The sequence below is a fragment of the Anguilla rostrata genome, chromosome 17 (genome assembly GCF_018555375.3).
Source record: "Anguilla rostrata isolate EN2019 chromosome 17, ASM1855537v3, whole genome shotgun sequence".
Lineage (NCBI taxonomy): Eukaryota > Metazoa > Chordata > Actinopteri > Anguilliformes > Anguillidae > Anguilla > Anguilla rostrata.
In genome coordinates this window covers 16,185,757-16,210,927 of record NC_057949.1, presented here as the reverse complement: position 1 = coordinate 16,210,927, position 25,171 = coordinate 16,185,757, and the positions used below count along the sequence as shown (strand labels likewise).

At 39.3% G+C, this 25,171-nt stretch overlaps 1 protein-coding gene across 1 annotated transcript in view; it reads left to right on the top strand.

Moving 5' to 3' along the window:
- The window catches only part of LOC135244078 (deleted in malignant brain tumors 1 protein), a 70,411-nt gene that overhangs the window by 10,093 nt on the left and 35,147 nt on the right, over window positions 1–25,171 (top strand). Inside the window, exons 6-13 of the mRNA XM_064316276.1 lie at window positions 12,831–12,860; window positions 13,000–13,314; window positions 14,672–14,983; window positions 16,353–16,664; window positions 18,030–18,341; window positions 19,710–20,021; window positions 21,389–21,700; window positions 24,067–24,378. Of these exons, the coding sequence (XP_064172346.1) occupies window positions 12,831–12,860; window positions 13,000–13,314; window positions 14,672–14,983; window positions 16,353–16,664; window positions 18,030–18,341; window positions 19,710–20,021; window positions 21,389–21,700; window positions 24,067–24,378 (2,217 nt within the window). The remainder of the gene's footprint in view (window positions 1–12,830; window positions 12,861–12,999; window positions 13,315–14,671; window positions 14,984–16,352; window positions 16,665–18,029; window positions 18,342–19,709; window positions 20,022–21,388; window positions 21,701–24,066; window positions 24,379–25,171) is intronic.

Genomic DNA, 25,171 nt, shown 5'->3' with positions numbered 1-25,171 from the left:
AAAAGTGGAGCATGTCATGATTAAACCCCGGGAAAGTTGAGCAAGAAAAAAGGGTAAGGGTTGGGGGTTTTAAACAGAGACTAGGAGGGGGCAAGGCTACAATGTTTTGAGTGGGGGGGCACACGGGGGGGGGAAAAAAGGTGATTTTTTAGTTTTTTGAGGGAAACGGAATAAGTAAACAATATGGGGACCCCAGCACAGCATTTTTTTCATGGGGAATCCAGAAAAAGGCGGAATAAAATTTTTTGAAAAAGGGGCCAAAACCCCCCCCCCGCCGTAAAACACCAAAGAAGAAGTTTTTTTGCCTAAACTAAGGTCTGTGCTTAACGTAAGTTTAAAGAGTCTCAGGTTTTGTTCTACGAGATAAATTACACGCATTACTTTCTCAAACGAGCATTGTGAAAGCGTTAGGTGCTTTTAAAAAGTAAGTTACTAACGAGTTGCTATATTGAAACTACAACAACGTTTCAATTTCTGGTAACCGCCGGTCAAGTTTCCATACTAGCCGCCTGCACGCTACAGCCGTTGCAGTTTCAGCAACTTCCTTTTTAAACACATAACAGCTCCGAAATCCACGGTTGAGATATCCTCGTAGAAAAACGTGAAAAGCTTAGGCTTACGTTAAACACAGACCTTTCGGCAGAAAACGAAATCCCTATGAGAAAAAAGAATTGGAAATCTGATAAGGGAACCCATTAAATACGAACGTACGGGTACCGGTTTTATGACTACAAACCGTAACACTCTATTTCATACGTTTACTGCTGGGATGGGGACATAAGATACAGTTTTGATGCCACAAACTGCCATATTTTGCGGTTCAGATCATTTATTTATTAGCAACGCAATTATAAAATGTTGTTGTTTGTTTTGTGTTGATCCCCCACCAATGCATTAGGGCACATACAGTAAGGTGAGGGTGTGTTTTTTACAGTCCCTGGTGTGGACTGAAGTCAATTTACATGCAATGAATGAGCTTTGCCGGTGTTTTACACCAAAATCTGTGACCGCAGAGGCCGCTGTTGCACATTTCTGCATGTGTGCTGTCGAGAACAGGCATGAAGAAGAGCGTGTACGTAGACGGCGTAAGCTACTCCTAAACATTGGATTGCCATCGCTCCCTGTCCAGTGCCTGTAATCGCTGGTTGTTATTGCTTCCTATGGAGAAAGAGGCAACGTTGGTGCCAGCGGGTCATACTGACCACCCCATGCATGGTATCTGTCAGTAGAAAGTAAATTAAGTTTAAAAAAAGTTTTAGAAACAACGGTTTTATTTTAATTATTGCTACATTTTATGAAATTAACTATAAATTGTTTCTAAAAATGTGTATTTGTGCCTGCATGCACAGTGTAACATTTAGTGATTTAGTTAGCCTATATCCGCGGTCACAGATTTCGATGTAACACCGGCCTTCTCAAACAATTTCTCCAGGTATTCATTACTGATGACCACTCTGCTGGTTGTAGTTGCAGTTTGACTGAGCTTTTGATTGAAAAGCTGCATGATTGACGGTTATCTGTTGTTAAATTACGGTGAAATAAATGTGTAAGGAGTGGTGCCATCTTGCATCAGGCAGGTCATGCCTTATATTACAGAACTCAGCAGATGCTGGTGAACATGTGCAGGCTATTGTTCCTAGCTTACAATAATAAAAGTAATGTAATTATATTTTTTAATTATCTACACGTACCACCCCACAGTTACAGCTAGCTCCAGTGAAATGCAACTGTGTTTCCCGGAATGGCACGTCATTGCTTCACAAGTGGTTTCAGACAGACTCTTGATTGGCCTATTACTTTCTGATGCGTCACTTTTGTGGTTAACGGGACTTGAAATGTGTTGTCGTGCTAAAAACATTTTCCGTTTGCTGCCATCAGTTAGCCTATACGTGACAAAGTTTCCCTAATTAACCACTGTTGAACCAATATGGAAAATCTGCTTCAACTCAATAATTTAGTTGATGGTTCTGGACTGGTTCTGCTCAGAACTGATATTATAAAATAATTGTCTGAAAACGATGAGACAGTCACATGGCAAATTAGTGGAGCATCAGTCAAATCATGCTTGTTTTGTGTATAATGCGTTTCACGTTTGTGGTGGATTATACTAACGACCCCACACATGGCTGTCAGTAGAAAGTAAATTAAGTTAAAAAAAAGTTTTAGAAACAACGGTTTTATTTTAATTATTGCTACATTTTATGAAATGAACTATAAATTGTTTCTAAAAATGTGTATTTGTGCCTGCATGCACAGTGTAACATTTAGTGATTTAGTTATATCCGCGGTCACAGATTTCGATGTAACACCGGCTTTCTCAAACAATTTCTCCAGGTATTCATTACTGATGACCACTCTGCTGGTTGTAGTTGCAGTTTGACTGAGCTTTTGATTGAAAAGCTGCATGATTGACGGTTATCTGTTGTTAAATTACGGTGAAATAAATGTGTAAGGAGTGGTGCCATCTTGCATCAGGCAGGTCATGCCTTATATTACAGAACTCAGCAGATGCTGGTGAACATGTGCAGGCTATTGTTCCTAGCTTACAATAATAAAAGTTATGTAATTATATTTTTTTAATTATCTACACGTACCACCCCACAGTTACAGCTAGCTCCAGTGAAATGCAACGGTGTTTACCGGAATGGCACGTCATTGCTTCACAAGTGGTTTCAGACAGACTCTTGATTGGCCTATTACTTTCTGATGTGTCACTTTTGTGGTTAATGGGACTTGAAATGTGTTGTCGTGCTAAAAAACATTTTTCCGTTGGCTGCCATCAGTTAGCCTATACGTGACAAAGTTTCCCTAATTAACCACTGTTGAACCAATATGGAAAATTTGGTTCAACTCAGTAATTTAGTTGATGGTTCTGGACTGGTTCTGCTCAGAACTGATATTATGAAATAATTGTCTGAAAACGATGAGACAGTCACATGGAAAATTAGTGGAGCATCAGTCAAATCATGCTTGCTTTGTGTATAATGCATTTCATGTTTGTGGGTCAGTGTAAGGTTGCTAAATTACTGGTTACACATTACAGCTATACTCAATTATATTATAAATAGAGTACAATCCAAGTTTTTTTGGCAGTTTCCCCTTATTTATTGTAAAGCATGAGATTATAAAATGAAATGTGCAATCCAAGGGGAACCTGTGTATTTTACTTAACAAAAGCAATTCCTGTGGATCGTTCAGTGGAGCTTCTAGCCACTGTCTGGCAGGCACTGGCACCATCTGAATTTTATACGAAACCATGGGGACTATCCACGTACTGAAACATTGCTTTATCAAGACAAGCGACTAAGCAGCTCATTAGTGTACTGTTCTTGCACGTGGATGGGCCACACAGTCTAGTATTGAATGCAGACTGTGCCAGGGTGTGCCACTAGTTCCATCACAACAGAGCAATAAGGTTGTGCGTTTATCCTCCCAGGGTCACTCAGAGAGATAAGGACTGCCACCTTCACTTCTGGATTTTTCATCAGCCTTTCAAATTGTGCATATGATAAAAGGGTTTTTAATCAATCCTTTAATTCTCCATACAGAAACTGTTTTTTTCTGTTAAGGAAAAGGAGCTACAAGTGTTAAGGCCTATATATGTGGATATATGTTTTCATGTTGCTGCATTTCTTTCAGCATTTATTCCTTATCTTTTCCAGTGGTCTTACTGCATCCTGGACAGTGTAAGTGTGGAAGGGAAGGTAACAGATAGTCTAGCACTAAGACCCAGGCATGGGGGCAGAGTTTATAAAAAAAAAAAAAGGGGGCAGGAAGCTCAGCTGGGCCTTTCTTCCTGCACAGAGACACACCTGAGAGAGCAGCTGAGGCCAGCCTTTGTCTGGTGTTTGATCTGGTAAGCTCCCTTTTTAAAAATGTTTAAAAGCATGATTTTAATAGTGAAACTGTAGAACCATGAAATATTTCTTTTAGCTCATAGTATGGAAATTAAAGATTTGTTAAATAATTGTTAAAAATGTGTTGTAAGATTCTTCATGTTTGGTGAGGGACTAAAACTTGGAGTGATTGCTTAGGCATATCAGCCAAGAAACAAGGTATGCTCAAGCAGAACGGAGATGTTTATAAATAGGTTTTTAGTCCCTTTAATACAATATTAACATGGTTCTTTATAAATATAGATTATTATTATTATTAAGACTTCTTCATACTTGTTTAGATTTTATTTGCGAACATGAAAATAGACAGACATGTTTCGGCCTAAGTCGTCTTCAGTGTCTAATATTATTTACTTTTACATTGCATATGTTTTGTAAAATGTTTCCTTTTGTGTATTAATGTGCTTGTGTTTCTTTCAGTTTTAAACAAAGACATTACTAGAGGAGCCATCCACTGTTTTTTCCCCAGATTTATTAGATTTTAGCGTGCTTTCAACTAATAAATTGAATGGGCCATTTTCTGTTTTATTTTTCTTGTGGGGCTTTCTGCTGTGTTAAAGGGAGGACTGAGTCATAGAGTAGCCATCTTGCATGTGTGCTTTGTGTGGTTTGAGCCACCTTAGCTTGCTGTGAGTAGGTACATTTGAGTGTTGTAGAACAGTTTTGATTTAGTTCGAATTGGTTTGTGTGTAGTGGTGGTTTATTCATAATTTGCCTTCATATTTTGTGACAATTTCCTCTTTTTACGCATATCTCTACACTAACCTCCCTGATAGTGCAGTCTAGCCCCACATTGTTTATTTTCTTTGCTTGTTCATTTATTGTTGATTTGATTTATGTATTAAGTGTACAATTTACTCCATCTCTCCTTTATTATGGCCTGCATTTACGCCTTCTATTGAAACCACCTTGCTGCCACCTAGTTGAATGAGACAAGTCTTTTATTTCATACACTGTCAACAAAATTTGTATTTTTGGTATAGCAGTCTCTGGCTCCAGTTTATTCTGGGTCTTGTGTATTGAATATCACCTGGTCACATAAGAAACCCCTCAGATACACCAAATGGTACATCGAGGTCACCAACGGCAAGAAACCTCTCCACAAACCAAATAGTGGAAGTATATGAGTGGCAAAGGAACGCATGTAGTCCTACCCTGTGCTACTGGATTAATGTTATCTGTTATCTGACTCCAAAATAGTGTTTTAACCTTTCCGTCATGCTAACAGTTATGCATAGACGGTGCAGACTGCTGTAGTGTGGCTTTATACAAATTGCTGTCTAACTTGGTAGATGCAGACATGTCTTTGTCTTGTTTAGCTTGCATAAATACAATTGTGCATCCTGCTACAACACTAGTGTATAGGCAAGTGGCTACAGTATGCAGATATCCTACTATGTGAGTTCTATGTGTATGTTAGGACCTTAAAACTGCTGGGTGTACAGTGTTAAGAGTCAAAGAGCAATGTCAGGTTAAAATGAATGCAGTTTATTATTCTGTGTGTTCATTAATAATGACAATATACAACTTGATCTACCCACCCTTATCCACACCTCAGGAATTCACTGTCACAGGTGGATTATGGAACTGCCAGTCAGCCGTCCAGAAAGCTGACTTCATTACTGCCTTTGCCAAGACGAAGTCTCTTGACTTCCTGGCTCTCACGGAAACCTGGATCACTCCCGATAACACCGCCACCCCAGCTGCACTGTCTGCGGGATACTCCTTCTCGCACACCCCCAGGGCCTCTGGCCGAGGCGGGGGTACCGGTCTACTCATTTCCTTGTCCTGGAAGTTCTGTGCCCTCCCCAGTCCTAACCCTACTTTCTCCTCCTTTGAATTTCACGCAATTACTGTAACTCATCCCTCTACATTTCACGTTATTGTTCTGTACCGCCCTCCAGGTCCACTCGGCTCATTTCTGGACGAGCTGGACACTCTCCTGAGCTCCCTCCCTGAGGATGGCACTCCTGCTATTCTACTGGGAGACTTCAACCTCCCACCAGAAACCTCCCAACTGTCCAGGGTTGCCTCACTCCTCCAGTCTTTCGCCCTATCCCTGTCCTCCTCCCCCCCCACACACAAGGCTGGTAACCAACTAGACCTTGTATTCACCAGAGGCTGCTCCATTCCCCAACTTGCAGTGACTCCCCTCCATGTCTCGGACCACTTCTTTCTTTCTTTCTCCCTCTCCTATTTACTCCCTCTCAATTCATCCAATAGCTCACCCACAGTAACTTTCAGGAGAAATCTCCATACTCTGTCACAATCCTCCCTCGTCTCCACTGCTCTGTCTACACTTCTCCCTCCTGCGTCTTTCTCTAACCTGCCAGTTGACCTTGCCACCTCCACCCTCAACTCCTGCCTCTCTCAGTCCCTCGACTCACTCTGTCCTCTTGTCTCCAAACCAGCACGCTCCTCACCCCCCTGCCCATGGCTGACCGAGTCACTACGCTCCAGCAGAACATCACTGCGGGCTGCAGAGAGAAAGTGGAGAAAATCCCGACCCTGCTGGCGACTTTTACATCTGCCCTCATGTCTGCAAAAGCCTCTTTTTTCCAATCCAAGATCAGCGCATGTGTCTCTAATCCACGTAAACTATTCTCCACCTTCTCTTCCCTCCTCATTCCTCCTCCACCCCCACCTCCCTTTCCTCTCCGCAGATGACTTTCTGGCCGCCTTTGAAGGAAAGGTGGCTACAATCTGGAACTCCTTCACCCATCCAGTGAGCCCCCCAACCCCCCAGGACAACCCCACAGCCACACTGACCGCCTTTGAAATGCTGGAGGACTCCGATGTATTACAACTCATCACCTCTCATCGCGCAACCACCTGTCCACTTGACCCCATCCCATCTAAAGTTCTCCAATCTATCTCCAGCGAGCTCCTTCCCTATCTGTCTTCCATTGTTAATTCCTCTCTCTCCTCTGGTCATGTTCCCTCTGTTTTTAAGACGGCTCGTGTTACCCCACTACTCAAAAAACCCACCTTAGACCCCTCCGATGTAGCAAATTATCGACCCGTATCCCTTCTACCCTTTCTGTCCAAAACCCTCGAACGAGCAGTTCTTAAACAATTAACCTCTTTTCTCCATCAGAACAACCTGCTAGACCCTCACCAGTCTGGCTTCCAATCCGGGCACTCAACAGAGACTGCACTCCTAGCTGTGACGGAGGCACTTGCCACTGCAAGAGCCTCACGCCTTTCCTCTGTCCTGATCCTTCTTGACCTGTCTGCAGCTTTTGACACGGTCAACCATAAAATACTCCTCTCCACCTTGGCTGGGATGGGAATTGCCGGGACTGCCCTGTCTTGGTTCACTTCCTATCTTGCAGATAGGACCTACCAGGTCACCTGGAAGGGGTCTGCCTCTGCTTCTCATCCACTTGTTATGGGAGTGCCGCAGGGATCTGTACTGGGTCCTCTGCTGTTCTCCTTATACACCAGATCTCTTGGTTCAGTCATTAATTCACATGGTTTTTCCTATCATTGTTATGCAGATGACACACAACTCTTCTTTTCTTCCCCCCCTCGGCCACACTGGTCAATGATAAGATCTCTTCCTGCCTGGCTGACATCTCCACCTGGATGGCCAGCCACCATCTGAAGCTCAACCTCAACAAAACTGAGCTGCTCTTCTTCCCGTACAAGACCTCCTTGCTTCGTGAACTCTCAATCACGGTTGATGGCACCACAGTGACTGCCTCTCACTCTGCCAAGAGCTTGGGGGTGGTCCTGGATGACCAACTGGACATCAAGGCAACATCAAGGTCCTGCAGATTCCTCCTATACAACATCAGGAGGATTCGACCATACCTGACGACGCACTCCACCCAGCTGCTCGTCCAGGCTACAGTGATCTCTCGCCTTGATTACTGCAACTCTCTCCTTGCAAACCTGCCAGCTTGTGCCATACAGCCACTACAGATGATTCAGAATGCCGCTGCCCGGCTCATCTACAACCTCCCCAAATTCTCCCACGTCACTCCTCTGCTGCGATCACTTCACTGGCTACCGGTCGCTGCCAGGATCCGATTCAAAACCCTGACCCTTGCCTACACTGCCGCCAACAGGACAGCCCCCATCTACTTGCAGGACATGACTCAATTCTATGTGCCTGCTCGACCACTCCACTCTGCAGCAGCAGGGCGTCTTGTAACCCCTCCCACCCGCCCAAAGGGATCACAGAGCTTCTCCACCCTAGCTTCCCAGTGGTGGAACGAACTCCCCGTCCCTCTCCGAACCTCCCCCTTACTATCCATCTTCCGCCGTGGCCTGAAGACTCATCTCTTCAGACTATACCTAGAATAACCACCACCATGCTGTGTATATATATATTAAAAAAAAAAAAATTAAAAAAAAACCCTTTTTCCTGTCACTTGTTACATGTTGCCCCATCCCTGCACTTCTTGGTAAATTGTATTTGTCCTAATACTCTAGCTTCATCTTCTGCCTAGTTTGGCTTTGCAGATGTTAGACCAGGATAGTGTTCATTGTTCTCGGCTAGAAATAGCTGTACAAAATAAGTAATTGTACCTTACTGAACCCGTGTTCAGCAGTTGTCTACGATCATGAAAATGCACTTCTTGTACGTCGCTTTGGATAAAAGCGTCTGCCAAATGAATGTAATGTAATGTAATACAATGGTTACAACACATGAGTGGTGAAATGGCTATAGGCATAAATGGCGTAAATACGTGCAGGAGACCGTGTTGATGAGTCTCCCCAAACTAATGCACGTTTCCCCTTATATACAAAATGATTAATGCAAAAGACAAAATCATCAAATAAAGACACAATCATGGCAAAACAGTATGGATCAATGATCCTGCTTGCACCACCTATGTAAGCATTTAACACTGGGTTAACCTCTGCATCTAGTTGGGTGCTGACCCATAGGCATCAAGTTCTTTAGTCAGCAGCCCACCACGAAAGACATCAACTTGTTCGCCATGACATCAGTTTTCCAATAATACAAAACATGGTCACATTGTATTATGGAGAACCTCAAGTTCACAATGCTGATCCAATCGGCTGTTTTGCAAATGAGCATCGTCTCTTCATCACAATTTCTGACTCCCTGTCAGCACAATAAACGGTCTGTTTTACTTTGAGGGTCTGATACGAGGCAGACTTCTGTGAACTGCCCTACAACAGGACTACCCGCCCTTACAGCAACATGTTGAGTCCAGAGGCTACAGAATATCCTCCGATTTTTACAGCAGTCACAGGCTACATTCAGACTGCAATTCTGATATTTTCCCTCATATGTGACACGGTTTGGATGGTTATGGAACAGTGTGAACAGTTCCAGTTTGTGCATGTGAAATAAATCGGATACTGCATGTAGCCATGCGACTTGCATATGACTCATGTGCGCCACTCAAATGGGAATGGATCAAAGACAGGAATGGTACTGTTTTACGTCTCTCACCAAGCCACAGGTTCATTTCATAATGGGTTGCTTACATAAATGAAAATGAACAGTCAGTCTGAAAAATTAGAATCTGATAAACAAATTCGGAATTCAGAATTGTGCATTCACTCTCCAGTTCTCATTTGAGTAGGTCGACTGTATAATGTGAATGCGCAGATATAACACAGCAAACTCAAGTGATATTTTGTATCCTCATAATTCCACTTAAAGGTGACACCTTACTAACAATCAATGTAATCTACAAGGGCATCATCAGTAATGAAAAATCCATCATCTAAGTAATGAATTACCCAACAGTGAGTTACACTGCCAGAAAAGATGAGGCATTTGTATGTACAAAATAAATCATTTTAGCCTTTTAGCATACATTTACATTTCTCTCTCTTTAGTTAACATAAGTGCATTTACTGTAGCTAAAACATATGCCCCTAAAACCTCTCATGAGTTGGGTTCTCATGGGGAGTGTGGTTTCCTCTTCCTTTACATTGTGATCTGTCACTCACCCCCCGAACTCCCTCACTCAAAGGCAATTGCGGAAATAAACTATTACCTAAAAATACATCAAGAGAACAAGCATATGCAACTCTCCCCTGTTCTTTTTCTTTTAATAGACAGTGCTCTCTTATGCTTCATTTTTTGTGCTCCTTTGTGCATTGATTCAGTTTATATTGTGACGTTCCTTTGGGAGATACCGTAAAGGCCAGGATGCTGGGAATTGTTCTCATGGCATTTGGTGAGTCTGAGTTCCTTTCCGACAATGTGTGAGAACTTTACTTCTGGGAAATACCGTATGCACAACAGGCATTAGCCACTTTAACACTCAAGTACATTTATGTTTAATTTACATGTAATTTATCATTGGGCTTCAATAATGATCTAAAGTTAGCAGAATCCTTAAACACTGCACAAAATGAGGATTTAGCTATTTTCAGCAAAATAAATATCTCATATGGCACAGAAGAATTACAGCATCAAGCTGCAGTTTTCAGTACTTCTACTCAGCCTGCTCTGCACATGTAAACTGATATTTGTAGATCCTGATATTAGGCACTGTCAGTGTGTTGTCGAACCTCATTCCATGAAGTCGGCCCAGGCAAATTTCACTGAATCCTCACTACTGGTTATCGTGAACTGAAACTAAAACAAAAAGTTAACTGTAAAAAAAAAAAAACATTTTCATGTACTGAAATTAAACTAAAAATGAGACTAAAAATGGGAAAACTGTCTTTGAGTTTTAAAACTGTCTTGTCATGGTTTTAGCTGATACCACCATTTCTTGTCTTCATATTTACGCGTTTTCTTTAGTTATTACGGCCATTGGTTTTTTTCTGCGCCTTTTCTTTAGTTATTACGGCCATTTAGTTTTCTTCTTTTCCTTGATTGAATTATACGCGTGCAAACCCCCTTTAACTAGTTGCACCTGTTGGCTCTCTATTTAAACCCTTAGCAAGCTGACAAGCTTTTCTTCAGTGTCACTTGCGTTACACGGAAGCTGGTAACTTGGTCTGTTTGGTAAGTGGTTTAGTTTTGTTCAGTACTAGATCAGTTCCTCTTCTGCGTCCTTTGTTTTACGTGAAGAGTTACTGCGGAACTGAACTTAGAGGTTAGTGCAGGGGTCCTCAATCTTATCCAGATAGGGCTGGTCTGGGTGCAGGCTTTCATTCCAACCAAGCAGTCACACGCCTGATTCCACTAATCAAGGTCCTTAGCAAAGACTCCAGTATTTGATTAATAGAATCAGGTGTGTAACTGCTTGGTTGGAATGAAAGCCTGCACCCACACCGGCCCTTTCTGGATAAGATTGAGGACCCCTGGGTTAGTGGATTGCGGGCTACAAGTTAGCACTACTGTCCTTGCTGATTTCTACTACTCTCTCTAGTGATTCCTTTGACAGTTCTCTGTGTGAGGGCTTCTTGAAGTTCTCATGTTCTCCAATTTTTTCAGACCTTTGTTTTTGTTATACTCTTACTCCTTAAGCGTTTGTTTGTTACCCAGTACGTGGGTTGTTTAGAGCTTTTCTTTGGGATACTCTCCCTGAGCAGTATTTTTCTTTTCGTTTTTTCCCCCGTGTCCTTTTGTCTCTTTACTTTGTGGTTATTTCACCTCTGGTGAACAGCTTAAAGAACCCTGTTCGGTCGCGGTTGGTCTCCCAAAACCCCCACTCCGTCACATGTCTGAGTTTTATTCGTTATTTTTTAAGATGTACATTAAATGACATTTTACATATTCTGGACTGAGTTTTTGATGAAGTTCTTGTTTTAACCAGTCTGAAAATGTATTACGTGCATGATGTTATTGTCTGCTTTCTGTTTATCAGGTTTAAGATTCATTAAAAATGTGATGACTGAAAATGGCTATTGTGAGAATGCACTACAAGTGTGTGAATTTCGTTTTCATATGAGCGAACAGATCATTTTGCACATTTCAAGAAAAGAGGAACCTTTTAAGTGCCAATGTATGATAAATAGAAAATGAATCATCCCACAGCCACACACCATAGCAACATAAGGATATAGATAGACTATTAAAACCTAGCAGATAGGGTTGACCAAATCAACTGCTAATATCTTTTTTATCACAGAAGGAAGGTTCAGATCCAGAGCAAATAAAAACCAGGCCAGTGCTTTTCTGTGTAATTGGCAAAAACTGTACTTGGTTGAGATGAATTGGTTGAGATTCTAATCACATTTTAAAAAAATAACAGGAGGCCAATAACAGTAATACCTAATTAAATTGAATATTTGTTCTCACTGTAGGTTTCCATTCAGTGAAGCCTTAAATTGACGCTCTCAATTCCCCTTGTTTAAATCCACAGGACCACGCTATAAAAAATCATGTTTAATAAAACGAACTGTCAAAACAATGATTCTTCATATGTACAGATCGATTGTCCATTCCAATTAAATTCACGAGAGAGAATTATCAAAATGAGAGAGAAAGAGAGAGATCAAAAGACCGTGTGGCTCCACTCTCTCCTTGGATTTGACTAACCGGAAATGACTGCCCCAAAAACTTTTTTCATGCAAGACGCGCCAAAAAACAATTAAATATGCAAATAGCTACTTGGATGCAACGGTCACAATATTCCATCTCCAAATGTTACAAAAGTAATTGTAAATGAGCTTTTATGCATTTTAAATTATCCACACACATTTTAAGCACAATAAATCACATTAACTTATTGCATCATTGTAAATATGAACTGTGTAAATACATCAACATGTAAATACTATAAATACTGAATCAACCAATCATGTAAATTACTATAGTTTTACATACAAACTTAAATTATTCTGTGCTAATTAGTCAGATCATTTACTGTCTATCAACAAACTGCATTTAGGCTCCTACACTCACCAAAATATAAGTATATAAGAAAAGAAAAGGCTTGTTGCATTATTATTCAATTGAAGGGATCAGAATACGTGTAAAAAAAAAAAAAATTTTTAATTATATATATATATATTGCTGCAATTTTCCTTGTTTCATTCCAACAGGTCAACTTCTGCATGTCAGTTTGCCAGCAGGTAAGTGGGGAGTCTCTTTACTTATAAAGATTTTAAAGTTGCAGCCTCATGTTGTTATATTAATTAGATCTCACCTGAAGATGTCCAATCTTCCTGATTATTGGCAGTCAGTTGCTCTGTTCCTCTCTGTGACTTTTAGATGGAGTTCAGATCAGACTGGTCGGTGGGAATGGCAATTGCTCTGGAAGAGTGGAGGTCTATCACGAACAACAGTGGGGAACCGTGTGTGATGATGACTGGGATATGAATGATGCTGCAGTGGTGTGCAGAGAGCTGGGCTGTGGTACAGCTCTGTCTGTTCCAGGTGTAGCCCAGTTTGGCCAGGGGAATGGAACAATTTGGATGGCCGATGTTGGCTGTTCAGGAAGTGAATCTTCACTCTCACAGTGCTCACACACAGGGTTGGGAGAACACTACTGTGGTCACTGGGAGGATGCAGGTGCTGTCTGCTCTGGTGAGGGACTTACTATGTCTTAAACTGGAATACTCGTTTGGAGGATGACATCACTAAATTCAGACCAAATCATAATGCTGACATCAAGTTTATTCATTCCCAATAATAATATTTTAAACTCTCAGGAATAAAGGTACAGTAGAGGTATATGTTTGTTTTTTAAGGAACAAATACCCTAAAAGGTATAATGGTGCTTTATTTGGGTACTAATAAGCACCTTTTACTAGCAAAAAAGGTATATGAATGATTAAAGCCATGGGCAGGGCTTACCTCTCGAGTACCACCCCAGTGAAAAGCATTGTTTATTCACTGGGGTGGTATCATTTTAGGAACGTTTTTGATCCAGATTGTACAGTTTAATTATTACATTGCCCTTGTACCATAATAGTTGATACATTTTTAGCATTGTCCTTTGATATTTTAATATATTGTGGGTTTACAACCTGATATAGACTGTGGTTTGTATTCAATCAAAATGTATCCTAAACTTTGGCTTAAAAATGAATGCAAGTGTTTGTTTCTTTACTGTTCGGTCAATTGATTTTGGTCATTGTTGAACTTGCTGAACTGTTTTTATGAAGAAATCGTTAACCTGCATTTAATTCAGACTCAAAGTTAAGATTAAATGGTAATTGAATCCATGCCAGTATATTTCCTTTGCAATTTCCAAATTTGTCAGGTAAGTACCATTGTTAAATATCTGATACATTTAACGAGATGGCACTCAAAGAAATGTCATAGGAACTATAAGTGTTTTTCTCTGAATAGCAATCAAGGACAGCTTCATTTTTAAAAAAAAGAATTACTGAGGTACAGATTACCCTTTTGCTGAACAGAATCTGTATAAAGTATATTTAAAAGATAGAATGGTACCCTAAGAAATGTTTGCATCAAAATACATCTATCACTAATTGCTTTTACATAAATAAATCTGAATAAATAAAGGACTGTATATGAAATTTACATATTGACTGAATGTTTTTCCAGTCAACTGGATTAACTCAAAATTCATGACTGACTGTGATACGTTGACATGAATCAATTTTATTTAAAGCACTACATGAACTCATCAGTCAAAGAGCACATCACACACAAACACACACAGACACGTACCAGATGCATGCCACTACATTACAATTCAGTTAATACGACTGAATATATCAAAAGCCATTGTGTATCAAGGGTCTGGTTCTTGAATGAAATAAAAAGGAAGAAATGCTAATTTCATGCAAAGTATTGGAAATTAACATTACATATTAAAATGGACTGAATTGCTTTTCGTTCAAATCTTTGATGCGATAATTAAAACCGAGGAGACAAACTGAGTCATGATCAATATTTTCTTCTCCACTATTAGGTCTCCCGATCAGACTGGTTGGTGGGAATGGCAATTGCTCTGGAAGAGTGGAGGTTTATCACGAACAACAGTGGGGAACCGTGTGTGATGATGGCTGGGATATGAATGATGCTGCAGTGGTGTGCAGAGAGCTGGGCTGTGGTACAGCTCTGTCTGTTCCAGGTGCAGCCCAGTTTGACCAGGGGACTGGAGAAATTTGGATGGACGATGTTGGCTGTTCAGGCAATGAATCTTCACTCTCACAGTGCTCACACAGAGGGTTGGGAGAACACAACTGTGATCACGGGCAGGATGCAGGTGCTGTCTGCTCTGGTGAGGGACTTATTATGTCTTAGACTGGAATACTCGTTTGGAGGATGACATCACTGAATTCAGACCAATTAATAGTGCTGATATCAAGTTTATTAATTCCCAATAATAATATTTTAAACTCTCAGGAATAAAGGTACAGTAGTGGTATATGTTTGTATTTTAAAAAACAAACTTCCCAAGTGTACCCTAAAAGGTATAATGGTGCTTTATTTGGGTACTAATTAGCTCCTTTTACTAGCCAAAAAGGTGTATGAATTATTAAAGCCATGGGCAGGGCTTACCTCTCGAGTACCACCCCAGTGAAAAGCATTGTTTTTTCACTTGGGTGGTATCTTTTTAGGAACTTCTTTGATCCAGATTGTACAGTTTAATTATTACATTGCCCTTGTATCATAATAGTTGATACATTTTTAGCATCTTCCTTTGATATTTTAATATATTGTGGGTTTACTACCTCACATAGACTGTGGTTTGTATTCAATCAAAATGTATCCTTGACTTTGGCTTATGAATGAATGCAAGTGTTTGTTTCTGTACTGTTTGGTCAATTGATTTTGTTCATTGCTAAACTTGCTGAATTGTTTTCATGAAGAAATCGTTAACCTGCATTTAATTCAGACTCAAAGTTAAGGATAAATGGTGATTGAATCCATGCCAGTATATTTCCTTTGCAATTTCCAAATTTGTCAGGTAAGTACCATTGTTAAATATCTGATGAATTTACGAGATGGCACTCAAAGAAATGTCACAGGAGCTATAAGTGTTTTTCTCTGAATAGCAATCAAGGGCAGCTTCATTTTTAAAAAAAAGAATTACTGAGGTACAGATTACCCTTTTGCTGAACAGAATCTGTAAAGTATATTTAAGAGATTGAATGGGACCCTAAGGAATGTTTGCTTCAAAATACATCTATCACTAATTACTTTTACATAAATAAATCTGAATAAATAGAGGACTGTATTTGAAATTTACATATTGACTGAATGTTTTTCCAGTCAACTGGATTAATTCAAAATTCATGACTGACTGTGATACGTTGACATGAATCAATTTTATTTAAAGCACTACACAAACTCATCAGTCAAAGAGCACATTACACACACAAACACACACACAGACGCGTACCAGATGCATGCCACTACATTACAATTGAGTTAATACGACTGAATATATCAAAAGCCATTGTGTATCAAGGGTCTGGTTCTTGAATAAAATAAAAAGGAAGAAATGCTACTTTCATGCAAAGTATTGGAAATTAACATTACATATTAAAATGGACTGAATTGCTTTTTGTTCAAATGTTTGATGCGATAATTAAAACTGAGGAGACAAACTGAGTCATGATCAATATTTTCTTCTCCACTATTAGGTCTCCCGATCAGACTGGTTGGTGGGAAGAACAGGTGCTCTGGAAGAGTGGAGGTTTATCACGGACAACAGTGGGGAACCGTGTGTGATGATGGCTGGGATATGAATGATGCTGCAGTGGTGTGCAGAGAGCTGGGCTGTGGTACAGCTCTGTCTGCTCCAGGTGAAGCCCAGTTTGGCCAGCGGACTAGAGAAATTTGGATGGACGATGTTGGCTGTTCAGGCAGTGAATCTTCACTCTCACAGTGCTCACACAGAGGGTTTGGAGAACACAACTGTGGACACGGGCAGGATGCAGGTGCTGTCTGCTCTGGTGAGGGACTTACTATGTCTTAGACTGGAATACTCGTTTGGAGGATGACATCACTAAATTCAGACCAATTAATAGTGCTGATATCAAGTTTATTAATTCCCAATAATAATTTTTGAAACTCTTGGGAATAAAGGTACAGTAGAGGTATATGTTTGTTTTTTAAGGAACAATTTTCCCAAGCATACCCTAAAAGGTATAATGATGCTTTATTTTGGTGCTAATAAGCACCTTTTACTAGCAAATAAGGTATAAGAATGATTAATGCCATGGGCAGGGCTTACCTCTCGAGTACCACCCCAGTGAAAAGCATTGTTTATTCACTGGGGTGGTATATTTTTAGGAACATTTTTGATCCAGATTGTACAGTTGAATTATTACATTGCCCTTGTACCATAATAGTTGATACATTTTTAGCATCTTCCTTTGATATTTTAATATATTGTGGGTTTACTACCTCACATAGACTATGGTTTGTATTCAATCAAAATGTATCCTTAACTTTGGCTTATAAATGAATGCAAGTGTTTGTTTCTTTACTGTTTGGTCAATTGATTTTGTTCATTGCTAAACTTGCTGAATTGTTTTTATGAAGAAATCGTTAACCTGCATTTAATTCAGACTCAAAGTTAAGGATAAATGGTGATTGAATCCATGCCAGTATATTTCCTTTGCAATTTCCAAATTTGTCAGGTAAGTACCATTGTTAAATATCTGATGAATTTACGAAATGGCACTCAAAGAAATGTTATAGGAACTATAAGTGTTTTTCTCTGAATAGCAATCAAGGACAGCTTCATTTTTAAAAAAGACTTACTGAGGTACATATTACCCTTTTGCTGAACAAAATCTGTAAAGTATATTTAAGAGAGAGAATGGTACCCTAAGGAATGTTTGCTTCAAAATACATTTATCACTAATTACTTTTACATAAATAAATCTGAATAAATAAAGGACTGTATATGATGTTTACATATTGACTGAATGTTTTTCCAGTCAACTGGATTAACTCAAAATTCATGACTGACTGTGATATGTTGACATGCATTAATTTTTTTTAAAGCACTACATGAACTCATCAGTCAACGAGCACATCACACACAAATACATACACAGACGCGTACTAGATGCATGCCACTACATTACAATTGAGTTAATACGACTGAATATATCAAAAGCCATTGTGTATCAAGGGTCTGGTTCTTGAATGAAATAAAAAGGAAGAAATGCTAATTTCATGCAAAGTATTGGAAATTAACATTACATATTAAAATGGACTGAATTGCTTTTCGTTCAAATGTTTGATGCGATAATTAAAACCGAGGAGACAAACTGAGTCATGATCAATATTTTCTTCTCCACTATTAGGTCCCCCGATCAGACTGGTTGGTGGGAATGGCAGGTGCTCTGGAAGAGTGGAGGTCTATCACGAACAACAGTGGAGAACCGTGTGTGATGATGGCTGGGATATGAATGATGCTGCAGTGGTGTGCAGAGAGCTGGGCTGTGGTACAGCTCTGTCTGTTCCAGGTGTAGCCCAGTTTGGCCAGCGGACTGGAAAATTTTGGATGGCCTATGTTGGCTGTTCAGGCAGTGAATCTTCACTCTCACAGTGCTCACACAGAGGGTTGGGAGAACACAACTGTGGTCACGGGCAGGATGCACGTGCTGTCTGCTCTGGTGAGCGACTTATTATGTCTTAGACTGGAATACTCGTTTGGAGGATGACATCACTAATGTCAGACCAATTAATAGTGCTGATATCAAGTTTATTAATTCCCAATAATAACACTTTAAACTCTTAGGAATAAAGGTACAGTAGAGGTATATGTTTGTTTTTTAAAAAACAAACTTCCCAAGCGTACCCTAAAAGGTATAATGGTCCTTTATTTGGGTACTAATAAGCACCTTTTACTAGCAAATAAGGTATAAGAATGATTAATGCCATGGGCAGGGCTTACCTCTCGAGTACCACCCCAGTGAAAAGCATTGTTTTTTCACTGGGGTGGTATCTTTTTAGGAACTTTTTTGATCCAGATTGTACAGTTTAATTATTACATTGCCCTTGTACCATAATAGTTGATACATTTTTAGCATCTTCCTTTCATATTTTAATACATTATGGGTTTACAACCTGATATCGACTGTGGCTTGTATTCTATCAAAACGTATCCTTAACTTTGGCTTATAAATGAATGCAAGTGTTTGTTTCTTTACTGTTTGTTCAATAGATTTTGTTCATTGCTAAACTTGCTGAATTGTTTTTATGAAGAAATCGTTAACCTGCATTTAATTCAGACTCAAAGTTAAGGATAAATGGTGATTGAATCCATGCCAGTATATTTCCTTTGCAATTTCCAAATTTATCAGGTAAGTACCATTGTTAAATATCTGATAAATTTAACGAGATGGCACTCAAAGAAATGTCACAGGAGCTATAAGTGTTTTTCTCTGAATAGCAATCAAGGACAGCTTCATTTAAAAAAAAAAGAATTACTGAGGTACAGATTACCCTCCTGCTGAACAGAGTCTGTAAAGTTTATTTAAGAGATAGAATGGCACCCTAAGGAATGTTTGCTTCAAAATACATCTATCACTAATTACTTTTACATAAATAAATCTGAATAAATAAAGGACTGTATATGAAATTTACATATTGACTGAATGTTTTTCCAGTCAACTGGATTAATTCAAAATTCATGACTGACTGTGATATGTTGACATGAATCAATTTTTTTTTAAGCACTACTTGAACTCATCAGTCAAAGAGCACATCACACACAAACACACACACAGACACGTACCAGATGCATGCCACTACATTACAATTGAGTAAATACGACTGAATATATCAAAAGCCATTGTGTATCAAGGGTCTGGTTTTTGAATGAAATAAAAAGGAAGAAATGCTAATTTCATGCAAAGTATTGGAAATTAACATTACATATTAAAATGGACTGAATTACTTTTTGTTCAAATGTTTGATGCGATAATTAAAACTGAGGAGACAAACTGAGTCATGATCAATATTTTCTTCTCCACTATTAGGTCTCCCGATCAGACTGGTTGGTGGGAATGGCAATTGCTCTGGAAGAGTGGAGGTTTATCACGAACAACAGTGGGGAACCGTGTGTGATGATGACTGGGATATGAATGATGCTGCAGTGGTGTGCAGAGAGCTGGGCTGTGGTACAGCTCTGTCTGCTCCAGGTGAAGCCCAGTTTGGCCAGGGGACTGGAGAAATTTGGATGGACGATGTTGGCTGTTCAGGCAGTGAATCTTCACTCTCACAGTGCTCACACGGAGGGTTCGGAAAACACAACTGTGGTCACGGGCAGGATGCAGGTGCTGTCTGCTCTGGTGAGGGACTTACTATGTCTTAGACTGGAATACTCGTTTGGAGGATGACATCACTAAATTCAGACCAATTAATAGTGCTGATATCAAATTTATTAATTCCCAATAATAATATTTTAAACTCTCAGGAATAAAGGTACAGTAGAGGTATATGTTTGTATTTTAAAAAACAAACTTCCCAAGTGTTCCCTAAAAGGTATAATGGTGCTTTATTTGGGTAGTAATAAGCTCCTTTTACTAGCAAAAAAGGTGTATGAATGATTAAAGCCATGGGCAGGGCTTACCTCTCGAGTACCACCCCAGTGAAAAGCATTGTTTTTTCACTGGGGTGGTATCTTTTTAGGAATTTTTTTGATGCAGATTGTACAGTTTAATTATTACATTGCCCTTGTATCATAATAGTTGATACATTTTTAGCATCTTCCTTTGATATTTTAATACATTGTGTGTTTACTACCAGATATAGACTGTGGCTTGTATTCAATCAAAATGTATCCTTAACTTTGGCTTATAAATGAATGCAAGTGTTTGTTTCGTTACTGTTTGGTCAATTGATTTTGTTCATTGCTAAACTTGCTGAATTATTTTTATGAAGAAATCGTTAACCTGCATTTAATTCAGACTCAAAGTTAAGGATAAATGGTGATTGAATCCATGCCAGTATATTTCCTTTGCAATTTACAAATTTGTCAGGTAAGTACCATTGTTAAATATCTGATACATTTAACGAGATGGCAGTCAAAGAAATGTCACAGGAGCTATAAGTGTTTTTCTCTGAATAGCAATCAAGGGCAGCTTCATTTTTAAGAAAAGAATTACTGAGGTACAGATTACCCTTTTGCTAAACAGAGTCTGTAAAGTATATTTAAGAGACAGAATGGCACCATAAGGAATGTTTGCCTCAAAATACATTTATCACTAATTACTTTTACATAAATAAATCTGAATAAATAAAGGACTGTATATGAAATTTACATATTGACTGAATGTTTTTCCAGTCAACTGGATTAATTCAAAATTCATGACTGACTGTGATACGTTGACATGAATCAATTTTATTTAAAGCACTACACAAACTCATCAGTCAAAGAGCACATCACACACAAACACACACACAGACATGTACCAGATGCATGCCACTACATTACAATTGAGTTAATACGACTGAATATATCAAAAGCCATTGTGTATCAAGGGTCTGGTTCTTGAATAAAATAAAAAGGAAGAAATGCTACTTTCATGCAAAATATTGGAAATTAACATTACATATTAAAATGGACTGAATTGCATTTTGTTCAAATGTTTGAAGCGATAATTAAAACTGAGGAGACAAACTGAGTCATGATCAATATTTTCTTCTCCACTATTAGGTCTTTCGATCAGACTGGTTGATGGGAATGGCAGGTGCTCTGGACGAGTGGAGGTCTATCACGGACAACAGTGGGGAACCGTGTGTGGTGATGACTGGGATATGAATGATACTGCAGTGGTGTGCAGAGAGCTGGGCTGTGGTACAGCTCTGTCTGCTCCAGGTGGAGCCCAGTTTGGCTACAAGACTGGAGAAATTTGGATGGACGATGTTGGCTGTTCAGGCAATGAATCTTCACTCTCACAGTGCTCACACAGAGGGTTTGGAGAACACAACTGTGGACACGGGCAGGATGCAGGTGCTGTCTGCTCTGGTGAGGGACTTACTATGTCTTAGACTGGAATACTCGTTTGGAGGATGACATCACTAAATTCAGACCAATTAATAGATCTGACATCAAGTTTATTTATTCCCAATAATAATATTTTAAACTCTTGGGAATAAAGGTACAGTAGAGGTATATGTTTGTTTTTTAAGGAACAAATTTCCCAAGCGTACCCTAACAGGTATAATGGTGCTTTATTTGGGTGCTAATAAGCACCTTTTACTAGGAAAATAGGTATATGAATTATTAAAGCCATGGGCAGGGCTTACCTCTCGAGTACCACCCCAGTGAAAAGCATTGCTTTTTCACTGGGGTGGTATCTTTTTAGGAACTTTTTTGATCCAGATTGTACAGTTTAATTATTACATTGCCCTTGTACCATAATAGTTGATACATTTTTAGCATCTTCCTTTGATATTTTAATATATTGTGGGTTTATTACCTCACATAGACTATTGTTTGTATTCAATCAAAATGTATCCTTAACTTTGGCTTAAAAATGAATGCAAGTGTTTGTTTCTTTACTGTTTGGTCAATTGATTTTGGTCATTGCTGAACTGTTTTTATGAAGAAATCATTAACCTGCATTTAATTCAGACTCAAAGTTAAGGATAAATGGTGATTGAATCCATGCCAGTATATTTCCTTTGCAATTTCCAAATTTGTCAGGTAAGTACCATTGTTAAATATCTGATAAATTTAACGAGATGGCACTCAAAGAAATGTCATAGGAACTATAAGTGTTTTTCTCTGAATAGCAATCGGTGATGTTCTGTGTAAGGACCCACACGCAGACCAGGGAAATCCAAAAAACGTTGTCTTTAATCAGTCCGAGGTTCGAAGCCAGGTAGTCAGAGAGAGGACGGTGCCAAATCGAGTTTCCAAAAGAATAGTGAAAAGACAGGCAAAAAATCAAAAACCAGGAGATCAGAATTGCGAAGGTACAAAGGGACAGGCTAAAGAGAAGTCAAGGCAAAGCGAAGGTCAAACCAGAAGCAAACAAAACCAAAAGGGGCAGGCAAACTCGAAGTCGGGCAAAGGGGTGTCGCAGGAATCTCAATAGACAAAGGCTTACAAATAATCGGCACAATGAATATGATCAACGTTCTGACACTGAACAGGTGGAAAAGACTGACATTTATACACTGGGGAAGATAACAATCAAGGAGGGGTTAAGTGAGTGAGGGAGGAGTAACAAACAACATCCAGGTGAAGAACATTAGGAGAACTAATTCAATGACAGGGGACTGACAAAACGCGGACTGGAATCACATAGACAACAATGATAATAGACGGCCTGGGTGAAGCAGGTAAAACACGTGCAGAGAGAGAGAGGTGCAGTCAGAGCAAGAGACAGGTGCAGGCAATTGCAGAACTCAGCGTTAGAGCAGGCTAGAAGGAAAAGGGGCGGAGCTACAGCGCAGCATGGAAAAGGGGAGACTGGTTAATGTATTAGTATAGTGATCTAAACTATCAAAAACCCAAAACTAGTGTGTGTTAGTCCATTAGTAATATTCACATGTTAGTATATTAGTGAGGTTAGTACTTTACAATCTATAAGTTAGTAGGGATTAGTAGAAATTAGTAAAACTAGAAATCAGCAGGAAGAAAGTAAAGCGAGACTGGAAAGAAGGGGAGAAACCACGAAAACCCGGAACCACCCGAATAGTGAAATCACACAAGTACAGGGGAGTGAAGCAGCTCAGGGAACACAGACACAGAGACAGTACTGGGGAGACAAGTGACCGGGAAATACAGACTACAACACAATCAAGGACAGCATAATTTTTTAAAAAGACTTACTGAGGTACAGATTACCCTTTTGCTGAACAGAGTCTGTAAAGTATATTTAAGAGATAGAATGCCACCCTAAGGAATGTTTGCTTCAAAATACATTCATCACTAATTACTTTTACATAAATAAATCTGAATAAATAAAGGACTGTATATGAAATTTACATATTGACTGAATGCTTTTCCAGTCAACTGTATTAATTCAAAATTCATGACTGACTGTGATACGTTGACATGAATCAATTTTTTTTAAAGCACTACATGAACTCATCAGTCAAAGAGCACATCACACACAAACACACACACAGATACGTACCAGATGCATGCCACTACATTACAATTGAGGTAATACAACTGAATATATCAAAAGCCATTGTGTATCAAGGGTCTGGTTTTTGAATGAAATAACAAGGAAGAAATGCTACTTTCATGCAAAGTATTGGAAATTAACATTACATATTAAAATGGAATGAATTGCTTTTTGTTCAAATGTTTGAAGCGATAATTAAAACTGAGGAGACAAACTGAGTCATGATCAATATTTTCTTCTCCACTATTAGGTCTCCCGATCAGACTGGTTGGTGGGAATGGCAAGTGCTCTGGAAGAGTGGAGGTTTATCACGAACAACAGTGGGGAACCGTGTGTGATGATGGCTGGGATAAGAATGATGCTGCAGTGGTGTGCAGAGAGCTGGGCTGTGGTACAGCTCTGTCTGCTTCAGGTGAAGCCCAGTTTGCCCAGGGGACTGGAGAAATTTGGATGGACGATGTTGGCTGTTCAGGCAGTGAATCTTCACTCTCACAGTGCTCACACAGAGGGTTTGGAGAACACAACTGTAATCACGGGCAGGATGCAGGTGCTGTCTGCTCTGGTGAGCGACTTATTATGTCTTAGACTGGAATACTCGTTTGGAGGATGACATCACTAAATTCAGACCAATTAATAGTGCTGATATCAAGTTTATTAATTCCCAATAATAATATTTTAAACTCTCAGGAATAAAGGTACAGTAGAGGTATATGTTTGTATTTTAAAAAACAAACTTCCCAAGTGTACCCTAAAAGGTATAATGGTGCTTTATTTGGGTACTAATAAGCTCTTTTTACTAGCCAAAAAGGTGTATGAATGATTAAAGCCATGGGCAGGGCTTACCTCTCGAGTACCACCCCAGTGAAAAGCATTGTTTATTCACTGGGGTGTTATCTTTTTAGGAACTTTTTTGATCCAGATTGTACAGTTTAATTATTACATTGCCCTTGTATCATAATAGTTGATACATTTTTAGCATCTTCCTTTGATATTTTAATACATTGTGGGTTTACTACCAGATATAGACTGTGGCTTGTATTCAATCAAAATGTATCCTTAACTTTGGCTTATGTATGAATGCAAGTGTTTGTTTCTTTTCTGTTTGGTCAGTTGATTTTGTTCATTGCTAAACTTGCTGAATTGTTTTTATGAAGAAATCGTTAACCTGCATTTAATTCAGACTCAAAGTTAAGGATAAATGGTGATTGAATCCATGCCAGTATATTTCCTTTGCAATTTCCAAATTTGTCAGGTAAGTACCATTGTTAAATATCTGATAAATTTAACGAGATGGCACTCAAAGAAATGTCATAGGAACTATAAGTGTTTTTCTCTGAATAGCAATCAAGGACAGC